The sequence below is a fragment of the Pistacia vera genome, unplaced genomic scaffold, assembly GCF_008641045.1.
Source record: "Pistacia vera cultivar Batoury unplaced genomic scaffold, PisVer_v2 Contig74, whole genome shotgun sequence".
Classification (NCBI taxonomy): Eukaryota; Viridiplantae; Streptophyta; class Magnoliopsida; order Sapindales; family Anacardiaceae; genus Pistacia; species Pistacia vera.
The window spans coordinates 3,232-18,603 of record NW_022196601.1 but is presented as its reverse complement, the minus strand read 5'-3'; the positions used below and the strand labels follow the sequence as shown (position 1 = coordinate 18,603).

The window sequence follows — 15,372 nt, the reverse complement described above, 5'->3', positions numbered from 1 at the left end:
GTTAAGTTCTTAAATGTATAATCTAAAAATAATATTTAATTAGAGGACAATTCAGTAATTTAAATAGCATACCCACCAATCTATTCCTCTCAACCAAACATAGCAATATAACATACCTACCAATTTATTCCAACCAACCAAACACATTTCCCTAAACATTCTTAGTAATCTTGAAGGTAATCTTTCTTTTCATTAATATAACATTCCTAGTAATACAACATTTTCTTAACCAAACGCACCATGAAGGTTACTGTGAATGTTTAAAGAAATATGTTTGGTTAAGTTAGAATGAATTGGTGGGTATGTTATATTGATATATTTGATTGAGAATAATAAATTAGTGGCAGTGGCGGATCCAGCCACTTTTTGGGTGGGCCATGAAATTTTTTTTTTTTTAATATTAATATTTATAATTTATATATTTTGGCTCACCCTAACAAAAAATTAGTGGACAAAAATAGTAATGTATAATAAATTTTTATTTTGGCCCACTCTAAAAGAAATTCCTGGATCCGCTACTGATTAGTGGGTATGATATTTAGATTACTAAATTACTTTCCTTTTTAAATATTAATATATTATTATTTTTTAAATCTTTTTCTTTTTTTATCCCTACATTTGAGATTCTGCTAACTGCTAAGGCTCCGTTTGGTTCACTTTTTTACATTTTTTAGAAAAGTTTTTGGAAAAAAGTTAAAAAAAAAGTTGAATTGGGCGGATATTACGATGTATGATTTGGAAATAAATAAAAATACCCCTTATGTTTGTTTATTTACTAAACACTCCTATAATAAAACATTAAAAGTTAACAAAAACACCCCCAACCCACCCATTAAATATGGACAGCCGACCACCACCGCCGGAGGGTGGCTAGAGTCGTCGTATTGGCGCATGATCGACTGGATCTTGCCGGTTGTGTGTTGATATGGCCTTTTTCGGCCGGATCCATGGTGGATCTAGCCGGCAAAAGCCAGATCTACGGCTAGATCTGGCCATTGACGGCTAGATCTAGCCGTATTTTCTCGTCAACGATGGCCAAAGATACGGCCGTCGTTGATGGTCAACGACGACCATGTGTTGGCCGTCATTGACGACTGGCTACGGCCAAAGATTTGGCATTTTCCGATGGATCTGGCCGGAAAAGGCTAGATCGACGTACTACCGACTGAATCATACCAGATTCCGGCCATTTTTCGATGGTGGTTGCCAGAATTTGGTAAATATGGGTTGTTAGGGTTTTTTTACAATTTCTAAAAAAAAAAATTAGAGGTATTTAATTAAATTAACAAATTTAGGGGGTTTAAAAAAAGTTGAATAATATTAAATAATTTTGTGAATTTTTACAATTTTACTATTTAACTTTATTGAGAATACTAATAGTAGTATTCCCAAAAGGGAACCAAGCGGAGCCTAAAACACCCCATATTATAAAGTTCAAATATGTCCTACTCTCTTTAGCTCAGTCCAAACTGGATCCAATCCAAACAACAAGCCCATGGCCTTACCCAACCCGAAAATAAGGCCCAGTGACCAATCCCCAGTTCTTGTATACAATCAGTCTCCTCTTCAGTCTTCACGGTTACTCGTCAACTACACGAGAAGAAGAAGAACCAGCCGCAGAAGCTGCACCAATGGGGGTTCTGTTAATTCCGAGATTGAACCTTACCCTAACAATCATATCCCTTTTCATATTTCTCTCCAGATCTTCTTCCCAAGAGATCCTTATCAACAATGCTGAGCGTAGAGTAAGCTCGATTATTCAATTTCGCCTTTTTAATCTCCTATTCTTACCTGATTTTTGGGGATGTTGATTAGGGTTGTTTTTTTTGTTTTCTACGTGGGTTTTGTATGTGCATTTGTTTATGTTTGATTGTTGATTAATGCGTCATTTATTTGTTTGAGCGAGATAATTCTATTATAATAGTGGATTTTAGTCACCAATTTATATTTTCTTTTGTTGAAAGTTGATGATGCATTTGATCCCAAGCGGTGTTTTGATTTAGAAATGAACACCACAATATATATGTATTGTGTTGATTTTTTAAAGCCTTATTTCTTTTTGTGTAAGGTTTTGCTTCTTAAATTGGGCGCAAGATCGCTTGTTCTGATTATTGCTGTTTTTTTGTTGATTATTATGCAGATTGATTTGAGTACGCACATCGTTAAGGTCTTTTTGACTCTGAAGGTATTTCCTTGAATTATTGCTATAATTAAACTTTTTTGGATATAAATGCCATTTGAGGTTAAGTTTCTTGTTTAGTTTTCTTCATGGTGCTTCAAATGTACTTCGCAGTCGGTATTTTTCTTCCTTGAGTAGTTTCAGTCCTGAATCATATTTCAGGTTTTGCTTGCATTGTTGAAGTTTCGGTTTGAGTGTTATGCACCAAATTCTAAAAAATTCAATTTCAAATTTTGATGTATTTGTAAAATTGAATTTAGCCATAATTAGTTGCTAAATCTCGAAGCTGTTGTCAGGGTGAGGTTTGAATGGTTAAATTTCTCGATATCTATATATTTCATATTTTCATCCTACTAATTGCGTATGGATTAACATGTATGTTGAATTGATGAGTTTCTTTCAGGTTGAGAATATTGGGACAAACGCTGTTTCAGAAATCCTTCTTGCTTTCCCACCTACTCAAGCTGATCATCTAGCGTTTGTTGAAGCGTTAGCAACTACTGGAAAACGAAAGAAGAAAACTTATGTGCCTCTTGTTGTAAAACCAACAGAGCTACCCGATGCACCAAATGAAACTAAATATTTCAGTATTTCATTGGTTAATCCATTGAATTCAGGTGACACTACAACACTGGAAGTGCTCTATGTATTTACTCACTCTCTAGAGCCTTTCCCAATGGAGATAAGCCAATCAGAATCTCAGTTGGTATATTACCGTGATAGTGCACTAATACTGTCACCCTATCATATTAAGCAGCAGACAACTTTTATTAAAACACCAACTACTAAGGTGGAATCATTTACTAGGCTGGATCCTACTAACCGAGCTGGTACTGAAATGAAGTACGGACCCTATGAGGATCAGCCTCCATATTCATATTCTCCAATTATTGTTCATTGTGAGAATAACAACCCCTTTGCTGTTGTGGAGGAGCTTGTACGAGAAGTGGAAATATCTCACTGGGGCAGCATTCAGATCACAGAGCATTACAAGTTGGTTCATGCCGGTGCTCGACATAAAGGCATTTTTTCAAGGTACAGTACTACAATTGGCTGGAGCGTTTTGGTCATACGTGATGCTTTCTATTATTATTCTTCTCTCTTTTTCGCACTTTGAGCTTTACTCCAGGACATATTATAGTTATTGAGAATGTCTAAGTGCTTAGTATATTCATATATAGAGAAATATATATATGAATAAAATATACAGCTTCACATGTATCTTCCTAACACTTTGTTAATAAATGTCTGTTGTATTTTGTATCCTTAATGAGAGCTTGAAGAGACAAGAAGTTTATAAGGTGTCCATACTTTCTCAAACTTATCTCGAACTTGGATTTGGGTAGTTTCGTGATGAATCTGCCAAAATTTTAAACATTAAGGACTCTGAATCTGTGCTCCAAATTAAGAATGGGGTTTAACAGATTGGAACTTTCAGATGTATGTTTGTCAGATGATTAAGCAATATAATATTTTATTAATATTAATACTCATATTTGTGAAGTTATTTTTGGCAGGGTTGAATATCAATCTAGGCCGTCTTTTAGTGGTGTATCCTCCTTTAAACACCTCTTGGCAAGACTACCCCCTAGAGTTCACTCTGTTTACTACCGAGATGAAATAGGAAACATCTCATCATCACATTTGCGCACAGATTCTCAAAAGGTACTAAATTGTGTTTACATATGCTGGAACTTCAGAATTTGTGCATGAATTTCGTTACGTTTCCTGAATGCAGTTTCAATATAGTAGAACTGTTAAATTTTAATTGAAGGCTAAAGTCACTCAAGTATGGTAGTTTTGAATTTCTCTCAATCTATGTTGGGGAAAACTACTTCTTGTTTTCATCCCTATATATTTTGATCAGTGCATGCATTTTGCAGTCAGATCTTGAGATAGAACCCCGTTATCCTTTGTTTGGAGGTTGGAAAGCCACTTTTATCATTGGCTATGGGGTTCCATTGCAAGACTTCCTTTTTGAGTCACCTGACGGTAGGCGTTACCTCAACTTTACTTTCGGCTGCCCTCTTGCTGAGTCAGTGGTTGACAAGTTGACCATCAAAGTAAGTTTATTGCTATGAGGTTGCTTTCCTATTCGATTGTTCTACATTGTTGCTTCCGTCCTTCTTATTCACAAATGCTGGAATGTAAATTTACTAATACAGGAACTATGTTGTTTCAGGTTGTGCTGCCCGAGGGATCAAAAGATCCTTCTGCTGTTGTTACTTTTCCAGTGGAGCAACATCTGGAGGTAATTATTCCTAATACCAAGTTTGTGCACATACACGGACTCATGTGCACAAAAGCCGATCTTTTGATTGTTGACCCTAGTAATTCATTGCAGGATTCATTGTTCTTTTTGCTCTGTTGTTTAGTCAAAGTATTGTATTCTATGGCTCAGAGATGTCTTCATGTCTTTTTTTTTGCAGACCAAGTATTCTTACCTTGATGTCGTAGGGAGGACCGTGGTGGTTCTGGAAAAGAAAAATGTTGTTCCCATGCACAACACTGTTTTCCAGGTGATTTCTCAATTCTTTGTGTTAAGCATGCTCCTTCCCAAATATTCATTACACTGTTGCTATCTCGATCTTTCTTTATATAGGACATATTGGTGTATTAAATTTATGCACCTTTTAAAGAATGACTTAAAATTTATCTTGACTTCTTTATAGGGACTGGATTTGGGCAATGGAACATTGACATGATTTAACCTTTATTTGTGGTGTTTGTATTAATGGATCCGAACTAGAATTGTTAGAGGCTACATGTCGCTTTTGATGTTCCAATTTCTTGGATGGTGCATGATATTTCTGGATGCTTGGCTGCTTATGTGTCATGCTATTTATGCTTTTATCATGATGGGCATTCCCTAACTGCATCCTGCCAGTTATTTTATGATGAGACCCCTAATATGCTGGTTTATGGTAGGAGACATAAGGGTGCGAAGTAGAGGGTTTTGGGTAGCTAGCAAGAAGGTTCTTTGTGCGTGAGGTTTGTTTAGGAGGGACAGATGGCATTAGAGGAATGGGTGATTGAGATGTCAGTAGAATAAAAGGAGAGGCAGGGAGATTTGAGAGGATATTCAGAAAAGAGAAAAGTGGAGAGTGGGAGGTTGCTGGCCTTCGAAGTCCAGCACTATTTGGGAGGAGTTGGCCCTCGAAGACCAACATTATTTCTGATTTCTTTTGTTTAAATTTTTCTATTCCTTTTGAATGTGCTATTGGTAGTGATTGTTAATTACAATTCTTCTGTGTACTTGGTTTGCTAGATTATAAATAAACTTGACTATTATTTTCTGGGTTTGGCTACTGTTTGTTTATATTTTTCTGGGTTGAGTCTTGAGTGTTGTTGCTGTTATTGTTGTAGTTTGATTGAGTATTGGAAGGTATCCATCATTTTATATTCCAGGAAAACTATTGACTCGGTACTTTTTTCTCATATTTCTTGTGGCAGGTGTATTACACGTTCAACCCAATCTTCATGCTTGCAGAACCACTAATGCTGACTTCTGTATTTTTCCTGTTTTTCGTGGCCTGTGTAGCTTACCTACACATTGATCTTTCTATACGCAAATGATTTTAAATCGCGGTATATCTGAAGGTATTCTTGTGCAACTATGCAGTTGTGCATTACACATGACATCTTTACTCTGTAGCTTGGAATAGTTAGTTGCTTCAATGTTGTTAACCCAAAGGGACTGAGCTTATCAGGAGCTAGAATTTGCCGGATCATTTGTGTGCTAAAAGGGTTTTGAAACTGTTGTTTATGAAATTAGTCTGCAATAGAATTTTGTGTTAGCAATCGGCACTTGAGGCCGTTTGCATTTTTTGGATTATACTTTTGGCTCAAGATAAGAAATATGTAAGGTTCTGGTTTGACAGTGAAATAACATGTTATAGGATCTGGTATGACGTAGAACTATATGAGAAAATGTTAGAAATGTTTAGAGAACAATTTTTTTAATCTTAAAATATTTGGGCCTTGAGATGAGATTGTTAGTAGTATCCCAAAAACTTTCCTTCCATTTGCTGGCTAGCAGAGTTCATTCCCAAATAACATCCTAAATAATGTTTTGTCTTATGTGGCTTTGAACTATCATCTACAACCTCAATTTTCATTTATACATTAAAGTAAAATAATATAAGACAATATATCACTTGGGTGAGAAAATTTGGGAAGCAAGATATCATTCTAAAACTAAAACAAAAAATAACCGTGTAGAAGTGAATCAATAACTCTTAATCTCAAGGGTTGGTCTAGTGGTTAAGAAAGTTTGTTTTCTTCAATAACTTTCTGAATCTAAACCATTTTGGGATCATTTATAATATTTATGGTTTCCTTGAAATATTAGGTTTGTAAAATGTTCAATAGGTCTCGGTGATTAGTTAATATGTGTGTAAGTTGATTTGAATACTCTAATTATCCGGAAAAAAAAAAAAAAAAAAAAAATTCAGTAACTCTTATAAGAAAGGAAAACCCATCTGACTTTCTTGTTACCTTGAGTTTAATGATGCTTTGAATGCCGAACGGCAGCAACGCACAACTACCCATTTTGTGAATTTGTTGACTGTTATGCCAAGGTACAATACGTGTCATATCTTGAAGGTATCAAATTGAATGTTTCATTTAAGCAGACTGCCCTTAGGGTTCTTATCTGATCCATGGCTCCACTAGTGAAACTGTCAGCTTCATTTTCTCACACATTAATATTCCTAACCAAGAACCACCCCTATTTAAGATTTAGTCCCATAAACTCATAAGGATGGCAACACAAACCTACTTTGGGCCAGCCATGTCCATTTATTTCACTTGACTTTAAGGTCCCAATATTGACTTCTTTCTTTTAGTATAATGACAGCAATTTTTGTTTGTTTTCAGATACACACAATTCATAAAAAAATTCACCCTTATTCTTATATATTTATAAGTAGGCTAATATTTTTTAAAAATTATTATATATTTAGAAGCATTTTCACTCTTTAAAATGTATAACCTAAATTTATTATTGTTATTATTATTAGAAAAAGCGATAATCTCAACTCATTGAGTCAAAAATATTATTATTAAAAAGAGTAAGAAAATAAAAAGTGCAATAATTGTTAGAAAAGCATGGGGAAAAGACGTGTGATTTAAGAAGAAAAGTAAATTAAAATTAAAAATCAAGTTGTTGCAGCCTTGCAGGCCATCACTGCAGCCTTAAATCTTAATTATCTTTAATTGCTAATTAATCAATCTAATCACCCTTGTCCCTTTGTTTCAAACTAATTGAAAACATAATATTATAAAAAATCCCAATATAATTAAGGATTCTCTTAACCACATTAAAGATATTAAAAAACCCAAAAAAAAAAAAATCTTAATTTCAATGCATATCATCAGTGAAAAAAAGAACATAATTTTCTATCAAAATATTCATGTTTTTTTGTTTTTTAGTATCCTTAACATGTACTGCAAGACAACCCTAAAATTAATATATCAATAGATTAGAGTGATATTAAATAAGTAATATGCCGCGGCATGGATAACCCATGTTATGAATATCATTATAATGTCTAAATGTTATGAATATCATTATAATGTCCAAAAATTAAATTATTAATTAAATTATTAAAAAAAAAAAAAAAAAAAGCAAGCAACTATACTCATTTGCTTCTATTTTAAGTCGAGACATGACAACATAGATAACCCAAACTAACTAGCTAATAATAAAATGTTGCCTTATGGGTGGGGAATTTACCCAATTGTTAACTCTAAGACTTTGAAGGATTAATTGAGATGTACGCAAACTGATCCAAATACCCTCGATAATAAAAAAATAATAATAATAAATAAAATAAAATGTTGCCTTATGGGTCTTCTTATAAGTTATAACAAATAATAAACCTGATTTATTATGATAATATCCTTATTTAAGGAATGTTGTATAAAGTACTTGTTTGAAAAAGACATATTAATTAATTAGAATTAGGGATCTAGAATATATGTAAAGTAATTAACAAGGCATAACATTCTTTTACTCTAAAGTATGTACCATGTCATTTGTCAATTGATTGATCAATTTGACAAGATTTTGGTACAACGACAAGTCATTTTGGTACTCCATTTAGAAATATAGATTGAGAAGATTTTGGGTGGACTTGATTTAGTAAACCATTTTGATTAATTAATTAAACATTACCCACCACCCATGTTTACTACCTTTTATAAGTCAATTATACCCTTTTATTTTCTTAGTATTATGCTATCAATGCCAAAATAAAAATCATTATATTAACTTTAATTAATCATGCTGTTGATACAAAATTTGCACCAACTAGAGCGATCTGATTGACCTTGGTAGAATCGGAACGGATGCGTGCGTAATTACGGGTAACTAGCAATATAATGAATCGAAAACAATAAAGTAAAGAACACAGAGAGTTTTTAAAGTAGTTCGGCGAGTTATACTCTTGTGTCTACGTCTATTATTCTTTGTATTTGATGTGAGAGCTTACAATAATAATCATATAACAATTTACTAACCCTTTTCTCATTGTTGGAGGGGGTTTATATTCAGATTTTGTACAAAAGAAAAAACGAAAATAAAAGGATTACAATTAAAATTGAAATGTAACTCTGATATTCTTGCAATTGAGTATTGAGATTGCGCCAAGATTGCTATCGATCTAATCCCTTTCGAGATATCTGGGATCTGAAGTTATCTGTGAGCTAATTAAACAACTGTAGGGATTGGTTGCGACTAACCTCGACGAGCTTATGCTGAGTCGGACAATCGATTAAGTCGAATTAACTCTAGATTGAGCTATAACCTCACAATTCTCAAAGTTTGACAAAAAATCACACACAACACATACAATTGTTAAATGATTTATCTAAATCAAATAATTTGTTTTGCTTTTAGCAAATTAATTAATTACTTGTTTATTTGACAAAAATATAATTAATGGCATTAATAATTAGTTAAAATTAGTTATCTTATCTGTCAATTCTATATGTAAATTGGTCATAATCATCATCATGAATTGGAAATATTAATAATGAGTGTACCAAATAATGGGTGCAATTTTATGGTTATAATGATGTGTAATTAGAACTAGACAGATCATCAAAATCATTATAGAAAAATATATATATAATTACTCCAAAATTAGATATTTAAAAAATTGAGGAAAAATAAAACACTATAAAAATGAACTTAAATTTAATGAGAAAAAGGGCATGAAAATTAATTTTTGACATTTAAATTCCTTCGAATTTAAAAAACTCTGAATAATAATGATAATAATCCAACTGTAAAATTTTTCATTTATTAAAAATAGAAAAAAAAAAAAAATATATATATATATATATATAGTTAAAAGCAGGAGGGCATTTTGGTAATTTAAAGATTGAAAAACAGTGTCGTGAATTTCAGTCATAAAAGGCAACAAAATCGGTTGTTTTGGAAACAAGAAAAACAGAAACAAAGAAAGCAGAACCCAGAAAATCCAAAAAGATTTTCCAAAAACTTGGTTCTCTGTTTCCCTTAGGTGGGAACAGAGGTTCTTTTGTATCTGAAATCTTTCTTTCTCTCTTCATTTGCAATAAATATAACATAAAGTTTTGTTGTATTTTGTGTTAATTTGCATAAATAGCCTTCTTGGTGATTCCTTTACGTGAAAGCTTCCAAGAAGAGAATAAAAGATTCAAGAGACAGAAGAAAGACTACTGTGTTATGGATCCTTGTTGATGAAAAATTTATAACAAGAACCAATAAAGTTTGGTTTTTGTATTCATATATTTTTTATCAGATAGATGGATGCCACGGGAGGAACTGATAATAAAATGGAAGGATGGTTGTATTGCATTCTTGTTAATCGCTTTGGCCTGCAAATCTCACGTAAAAGATACTTCATTCTTCAAGATAATTGCCTTAAATGTTACAAAACAACACCCCTTTCAAACAAAGAGGTATTTTTTCTTTCTAAATTTTTTAATGTGTTTTATATTGCATGCATTGATTTGTGTTGTTGGTTGTTTCAATTTTTGGCCCTAATGAAAGAACCCTTTTGGCAGTTTTCTGAATTTTTTTTCCTCTTTCATATGTAATTGTAATGTGTTGCTGAATTCGAGGCTTGTTTGTTTGAATTTTGATCTTTGTAGAGATAATGGCGTTCTACAATATCTCTTCTCTTCTCTTTTTGTTTTTGTAGTTAATTTGGTTTTGTTTTGTTTTGGCGAAAATTGGTGAGCTGACATGTGCATATGAAGATATATACATATATATATATAGGCCAATTTATGATGTGTTTCGTTTTTGGTTGGATTTGCGTTTTATATTACTTTTGACTTTTCTGAACTTTTTCATGGTCAAAAGTGTAGAACTGATGTAAGGAAAACAGGAAAAAGTGAGGAATTACAGGAATTTGAGCTCTCTATATTCAATCTAGAGAGAAGTATTTTCCTTTTTTTGTGTCATAATTATAAGAATGTGGTTGAAGGTGATCTTTATTCATATTTACATCAGGGTTGTGCTAAACTGGTTTAATAACATAAATACAGAGAGCAACTTGTGATTTCTTAATTCTAAAATTGTAAGATAAGTTCTAGGCTTTCGGTGATGAAATCGAAGCGGGTTGTCCGAGATGGTTAATTTAAGAAAAAATTTATCTTCAAATTTGATGTTGTTGTGGAAAAACTAGTTGGTTTTTTAGATCATTTAGGATATTATGTTTACCACCATCAAATGATGAAGCATGTTTAACATGTCCATCATAAACTTGGAAATAATAAATAAAAGACCAACTTGAAGCTGCTGACAATGAACAGCTCAATTCATAATTATGAACTTTTTGACAATACCTTTCAATGGCAAACAAGTGGAGCTCGAGTTAATTTGTAATGGAATGGCATACCTAATTTTGCACTGAAGTTTGGACTATTGAATATTGATGATAGTGAATAATGATAATCTCTTAAATGGAATAACTGAAATGTTTCATCTGCCAGGAACCAGTTAGAAGTGCAAAGATAGACTCTGGCATTAAGGTTACCGACAATGGAAGAGAGAACATTCATAGAAAAGTATGCTACTTAAATCCACATTTATTTATAAGCACTGATTTGTCGATTTTTATATGGCCCTGTGAAAGATATGTTTCTTCTTTTTCTAATTTTATCTCTGTAAAATTGTTTATAATTTACAGGTGTTGTTCATTTTTACCATTTATAGTACTTCAAATCACAATGAACAGCTTAAGGTGTGGTGAATTAAGACAAAATATATGCATACATATATATGAATGATATTGTATATATTGGTTCGTAAGCTTTGAAATTACTTTTGTTTTAGTTGGGAGCAAATAGTTCAGAAGAGGCAGCAAAATGGATTCGCTCAGTAAAGGATGCTGCAATAAAGGTTCCAAAAACTTGTAACCCGCCACTATGTTTATGTGTAATTTGTGCAAAACTTCACCTTTAAGTGTACTTTCAGGAGTGTCCGTGGCCATCACGGGATCTTGTTGCTGTTTCTAAAAAGAGATGGCCATCGTTAAGGTATAGCAGTTGTCCGGCAGCATCTTGATTTCTGATAACGGATTTGGTCATCTTATTTTGTGTTTGAATATGTTCTGAGGAAGAATCAAACCATTCTTCTCGTGACTGTATAATATATATTTTCTTTGTATTCGCTTTCACTATGTTGTATGCGTTATATGTTCTGGAAATCAATTGGACTTGTTTAGCCTCTTTCTTATGAAATTTAGTACTGTAGGCTGCATGGTTTCAGAAGCAGCGAAAGTAAAACATCTATAGACTGGACGGTTAGCTCGTCCGTTCACACAGAGGCAATGACATCTGATGTAATTGCACCTTCCCCATGGAAAATTTTTGGCTGTCAAAATGGTAAGAATTTTAAGTTCCTCTCCAGCTTTCCCAGTGGACAAGTGCATATATATTGATAATTGGGTTACATATGAAGGTCTGCGGCTTTTCAAAGAAGCAAAAGATTCTGATTCTCGTGGGAAGGTAGGTTGCTCTCCTAGCCCTAATCATTGATAGTATACTTTGGGATTTTCTTTCAAGAAAATAATAAATATTTCTTTGATCAGCATTGGGATGATCATCCAGCAATAATGGCAGTTGGTGTGGTTGATGGAACTTCAGAGGCCATTTTCCGAACGCTTATGTCACTTGGTTCCTCAAGAACGGAGTAAGATTGTTAGATTGTTCATTAATCATCTTAAATTGAAGTTATGGTACAATGAAAAGCTTGGCCACACCCAAAACTCATTAATTTCTGATAGCTTGTTTACAAATGTTTCATACATTCTTTCTCTCATTCATATATACATGGTACTAGTTCATTAATGTAAGCAATCCAATTGATTAAGGTTCTGAAAACCTTAATTGTGATTTGTCTGATAATGGACTGGTTTTATTCCAGAGGTTGATGTATGAGTATCTTGCAGATGGGACTTCTGTTTGTATCGTGGTAGCGTCGTTGAACACATTGATGGTCATACAGATATTGTTCAAAAACAGTTATACAGTGGATGGCTACCTTGGTAAGGCTCATAACTTTAAATAGAATACATTAATAATATGCTTTTATTAACACATTCTTATGCAGGGGGATGAAACGAAGAGATTTACTGGTGCGTCGATATTGGAGAAGAGAGGAAGATGGCACATATGGTACTAATGTTCTGCCGCGATTTCAATATACCATGAAGTTTTCCAATTTATTACTTGCATACTCTGATATTCTTTGTTTGTTTATGTTACAGTAATTCTCTACCATTCTGTGCGTCACAAGAAATGTCCGCAGCAGAAAGGATATGTTCGTGCTTGCATTAAAAGTAACGTATGCTATGAGTTCGGAAATTTGATGTGTTCACTTCTTAGTTCTGCTAGAACAAAAAATGTCTCTTGATTATATGTGTTCATATTCAGTGTAGAAATTGTTCATTTATTTGTTCAAGTTAAATATGTTTTTCATTTTATATCCTGTCCATGCAGGTGGAGGATTTGTAATAACTCCTGTTAACAAAGGCAAAAAATCGCTTGTAAAACACATGCTTGCTGTTGATTGGAAATNCTCTACCATTCTGTGCGTCACAAGAAATGTCCGCAGCAGAAAGGATATGTTCGTGCTTGCTTTAAAAGTAACGTATGCTATGAGTTCGGAAATTTGATGTGTTCACTTCTTAGTTCTGCTAGAACAAAAATGTCTCTCGATTATATGTGTTCATATTCAGTGTAGAAATTGTTCATTTATTTGTTCAAGTTAAATATGTTTTTCATTTTATATCCTGTCCATGCAGGTGGAGGATTTGTAATAACTCCTGTTAACAAAGGCAAAAAATCGCTTGTAAAACACATGCTTGCTGTTGATTGGAAATTCTGGAAATTGTATCTGAGTCCATCGTCTGCAAGATCCATAACCATTCGTATGCTCGAGAGAGTTGCAGGTACCCTTCTAACAAAGTTACATGTTCTATTCATTTAAACTTCTGTAATTTGGAATACAGATAACCATCTTTGATTTGCTTTCTGCAGCATTGCGGGAGCTATTCAGAGCCAAAGAAGGAGACAGTCCCTGTGAATATTCATATATAGAGTCGGCAAGAGATATTGAATTCCTTCAAGATACTGAAGCAGCATTGAAAAGTGAAGAGGAAAAGTCAGAGAAAGATGTTACAACCATAGATGAATTAGAGAAACCGTCTCCTCCTCGTGCAAGTTTGATGAGCATGAATGATAACTCGGATGAGTTTTTTGATGTTCCTGATGCAAGTGAAGCACCGTATCCATTGGAAAGTGATTGGTCTTTAGAATTTAGTCCTGAACTTCGCTCACGGGTACTAAATCTCTTTGCCAAGATTATCTTTCCTCAGCTTTTCTTAGGAACATTAGTTGCCACTTTTTTGTAGCTAGAGTTGTCAACTGGCAATGCTTCCTAACAATGTTTTTGGAAATGATATGAGCAGAATACGCCCCAACATAGATTAACGGCTGCAAATTTTGTGAAAAAGTTGCATGATCTTGCTGGTGAGTCCTGTTATTGTATCTTTAAGTCCGATGTTATGCATAAAACTCTTCTATTGCGTTTACTGAGAAATGCCCCGGAACTTTCTTATATGGCAGTTCAGAAAAAGGGTTACACAGACTTGCAAGAGGTGCCTAAGGATGATCTGGTGTCGTGGTCTTATGGAAACACTCTTCAAAAAGACAATAGTTGTACTTTGCCTTGCAGTTGGTCCGTAGCTGATCCTTCTGCATTTTTGCTACGTGGGGAAAATTATTTAAAAGATCATCGAAAGGTATTCTTTAGTTCTTGATATCAGTAATACATTTCTTAAACGTACTTAACAAATGTTATTCATTCTTGTTGCATTGTCCTTAGATCAAAGCAACAGGCACCTTGATGCAAATGATGGGTGCAGATTGGATGAGATCGAACCAACGAGAAATTGATCTTGGTAGTCGTCCTGGTGGTCTCGTTCAGGTTTGCTCTTGGATATTCCATTGTTAATAATCATCTCTGTGAACTTTATAGAAACACAGCTTGTAAACGCGCTCAAACGTTTAATTTGATTCATTCAGAGATATGCAGAGCGAGGCGGACCAGAATTTTTCTTCATTGTTAATTTTCAGGTTCCGGGCACAACCATGCATACAATTGCACTATATTATGTGATGAAAACGCCTATCGAGGACAATCCCTTGCTGCACAGCTTTGTAAATGGAGATGATGCCTTCAGAAATTCAAGACTTAAGCTCATACCATACATATCTAAGGTCAAATATTTACTTCATTTCAGAACCCCCCAAATAATTGAGAAAAAAAAAAAAAAAATTATTCCAATGTGAAATGTTGCGGTGTTTTGGTCTCTCAGGGATCATGGATAGTGAAGCAGAGTGTAGGAAAATCAGCATGCCTTCTCGGTCAAACTCGAAGTAAATTATTTCGCCCGAAAGAATTACTTGGAGTAGATTACAGACCTTATTAATAAAGTTGTGGGTGATTTTTTTAGGCGTTTAAAAATTGAAAGTGCTGCAAATCCAGGCTATTGTAGACGTTGGATCATCGACAGTGGCAAGGGGGGTGGCCAGTCTTGTTCTTGGATATACTGAACAATTTAGTGGTAGAAATGGCCTTTTATACAGGTAAAAATCATGAACTGTTTATCTATATAAACAACAGTTTAGTC

General features: G+C 33.8%; 2 protein-coding genes across 2 annotated transcripts; both read left to right on the top strand.

Annotated features, from left to right (window-relative positions):
- The first annotated feature begins 1,631 nt into the window (after positions 1–1,631).
- On the top strand, positions 1,632–6,090 carry LOC116115413 (dolichyl-diphosphooligosaccharide--protein glycosyltransferase subunit 1B-like). The gene is made up of 8 exons (XM_031401564.1): positions 1,632–1,745; positions 2,141–2,185; positions 2,583–3,214; positions 3,697–3,844; positions 4,063–4,242; positions 4,362–4,430; positions 4,609–4,698; positions 5,633–6,090. Exons 1-8 carry the CDS (start codon positions 1,632–1,634, stop codon positions 5,753–5,755), a joined length of 1,401 nt encoding a protein of 466 aa, XP_031257424.1. The 3' UTR covers positions 5,756–6,090.
- A 3,756-nt stretch (positions 6,091–9,846) lies between these two features.
- On the top strand, positions 9,847–15,154 carry LOC116115412 (protein ENHANCED DISEASE RESISTANCE 2-like). The gene is given in 19 exon segments (XM_031401563.1): positions 9,847–10,129; positions 11,168–11,242; positions 11,365–11,418; positions 11,511–11,576; positions 11,652–11,713; positions 11,931–12,061; positions 12,138–12,184; positions 12,268–12,368; positions 12,628–12,723; positions 12,789–12,853; positions 12,946–13,017; positions 13,483–13,629; positions 13,718–14,019; positions 14,149–14,209; positions 14,306–14,481; positions 14,565–14,666; positions 14,765–14,959; positions 15,058–15,110; positions 15,112–15,154. Coding segments are annotated over 19 exon segments (2,004 nt in total). The 5' UTR covers positions 9,847–9,973.
- Positions 15,155–15,372: the final 218 nt, after the last annotated feature.

Bases quoted from the DNA above. Each gene is read 5' to 3' on its own strand.
- LOC116115413 (XM_031401564.1), top strand. From the start codon at position 1,632: ATGGGGGTTCTGTTAATTCCGAGATTGAACCTTACCCTAACAATCATA. The intron at 2,186-2,582 runs GTATTTCCTTGA...AGTTTCTTTCAG, and splicing joins AGGTCTTTTTGACTCTGAAG to GTTGAGAATATTGGGACAAA. The intron at 4,699-5,632 runs GTGATTTCTCAA...TTCTTGTGGCAG, and splicing joins TGCACAACACTGTTTTCCAG to GTGTATTACACGTTCAACCC.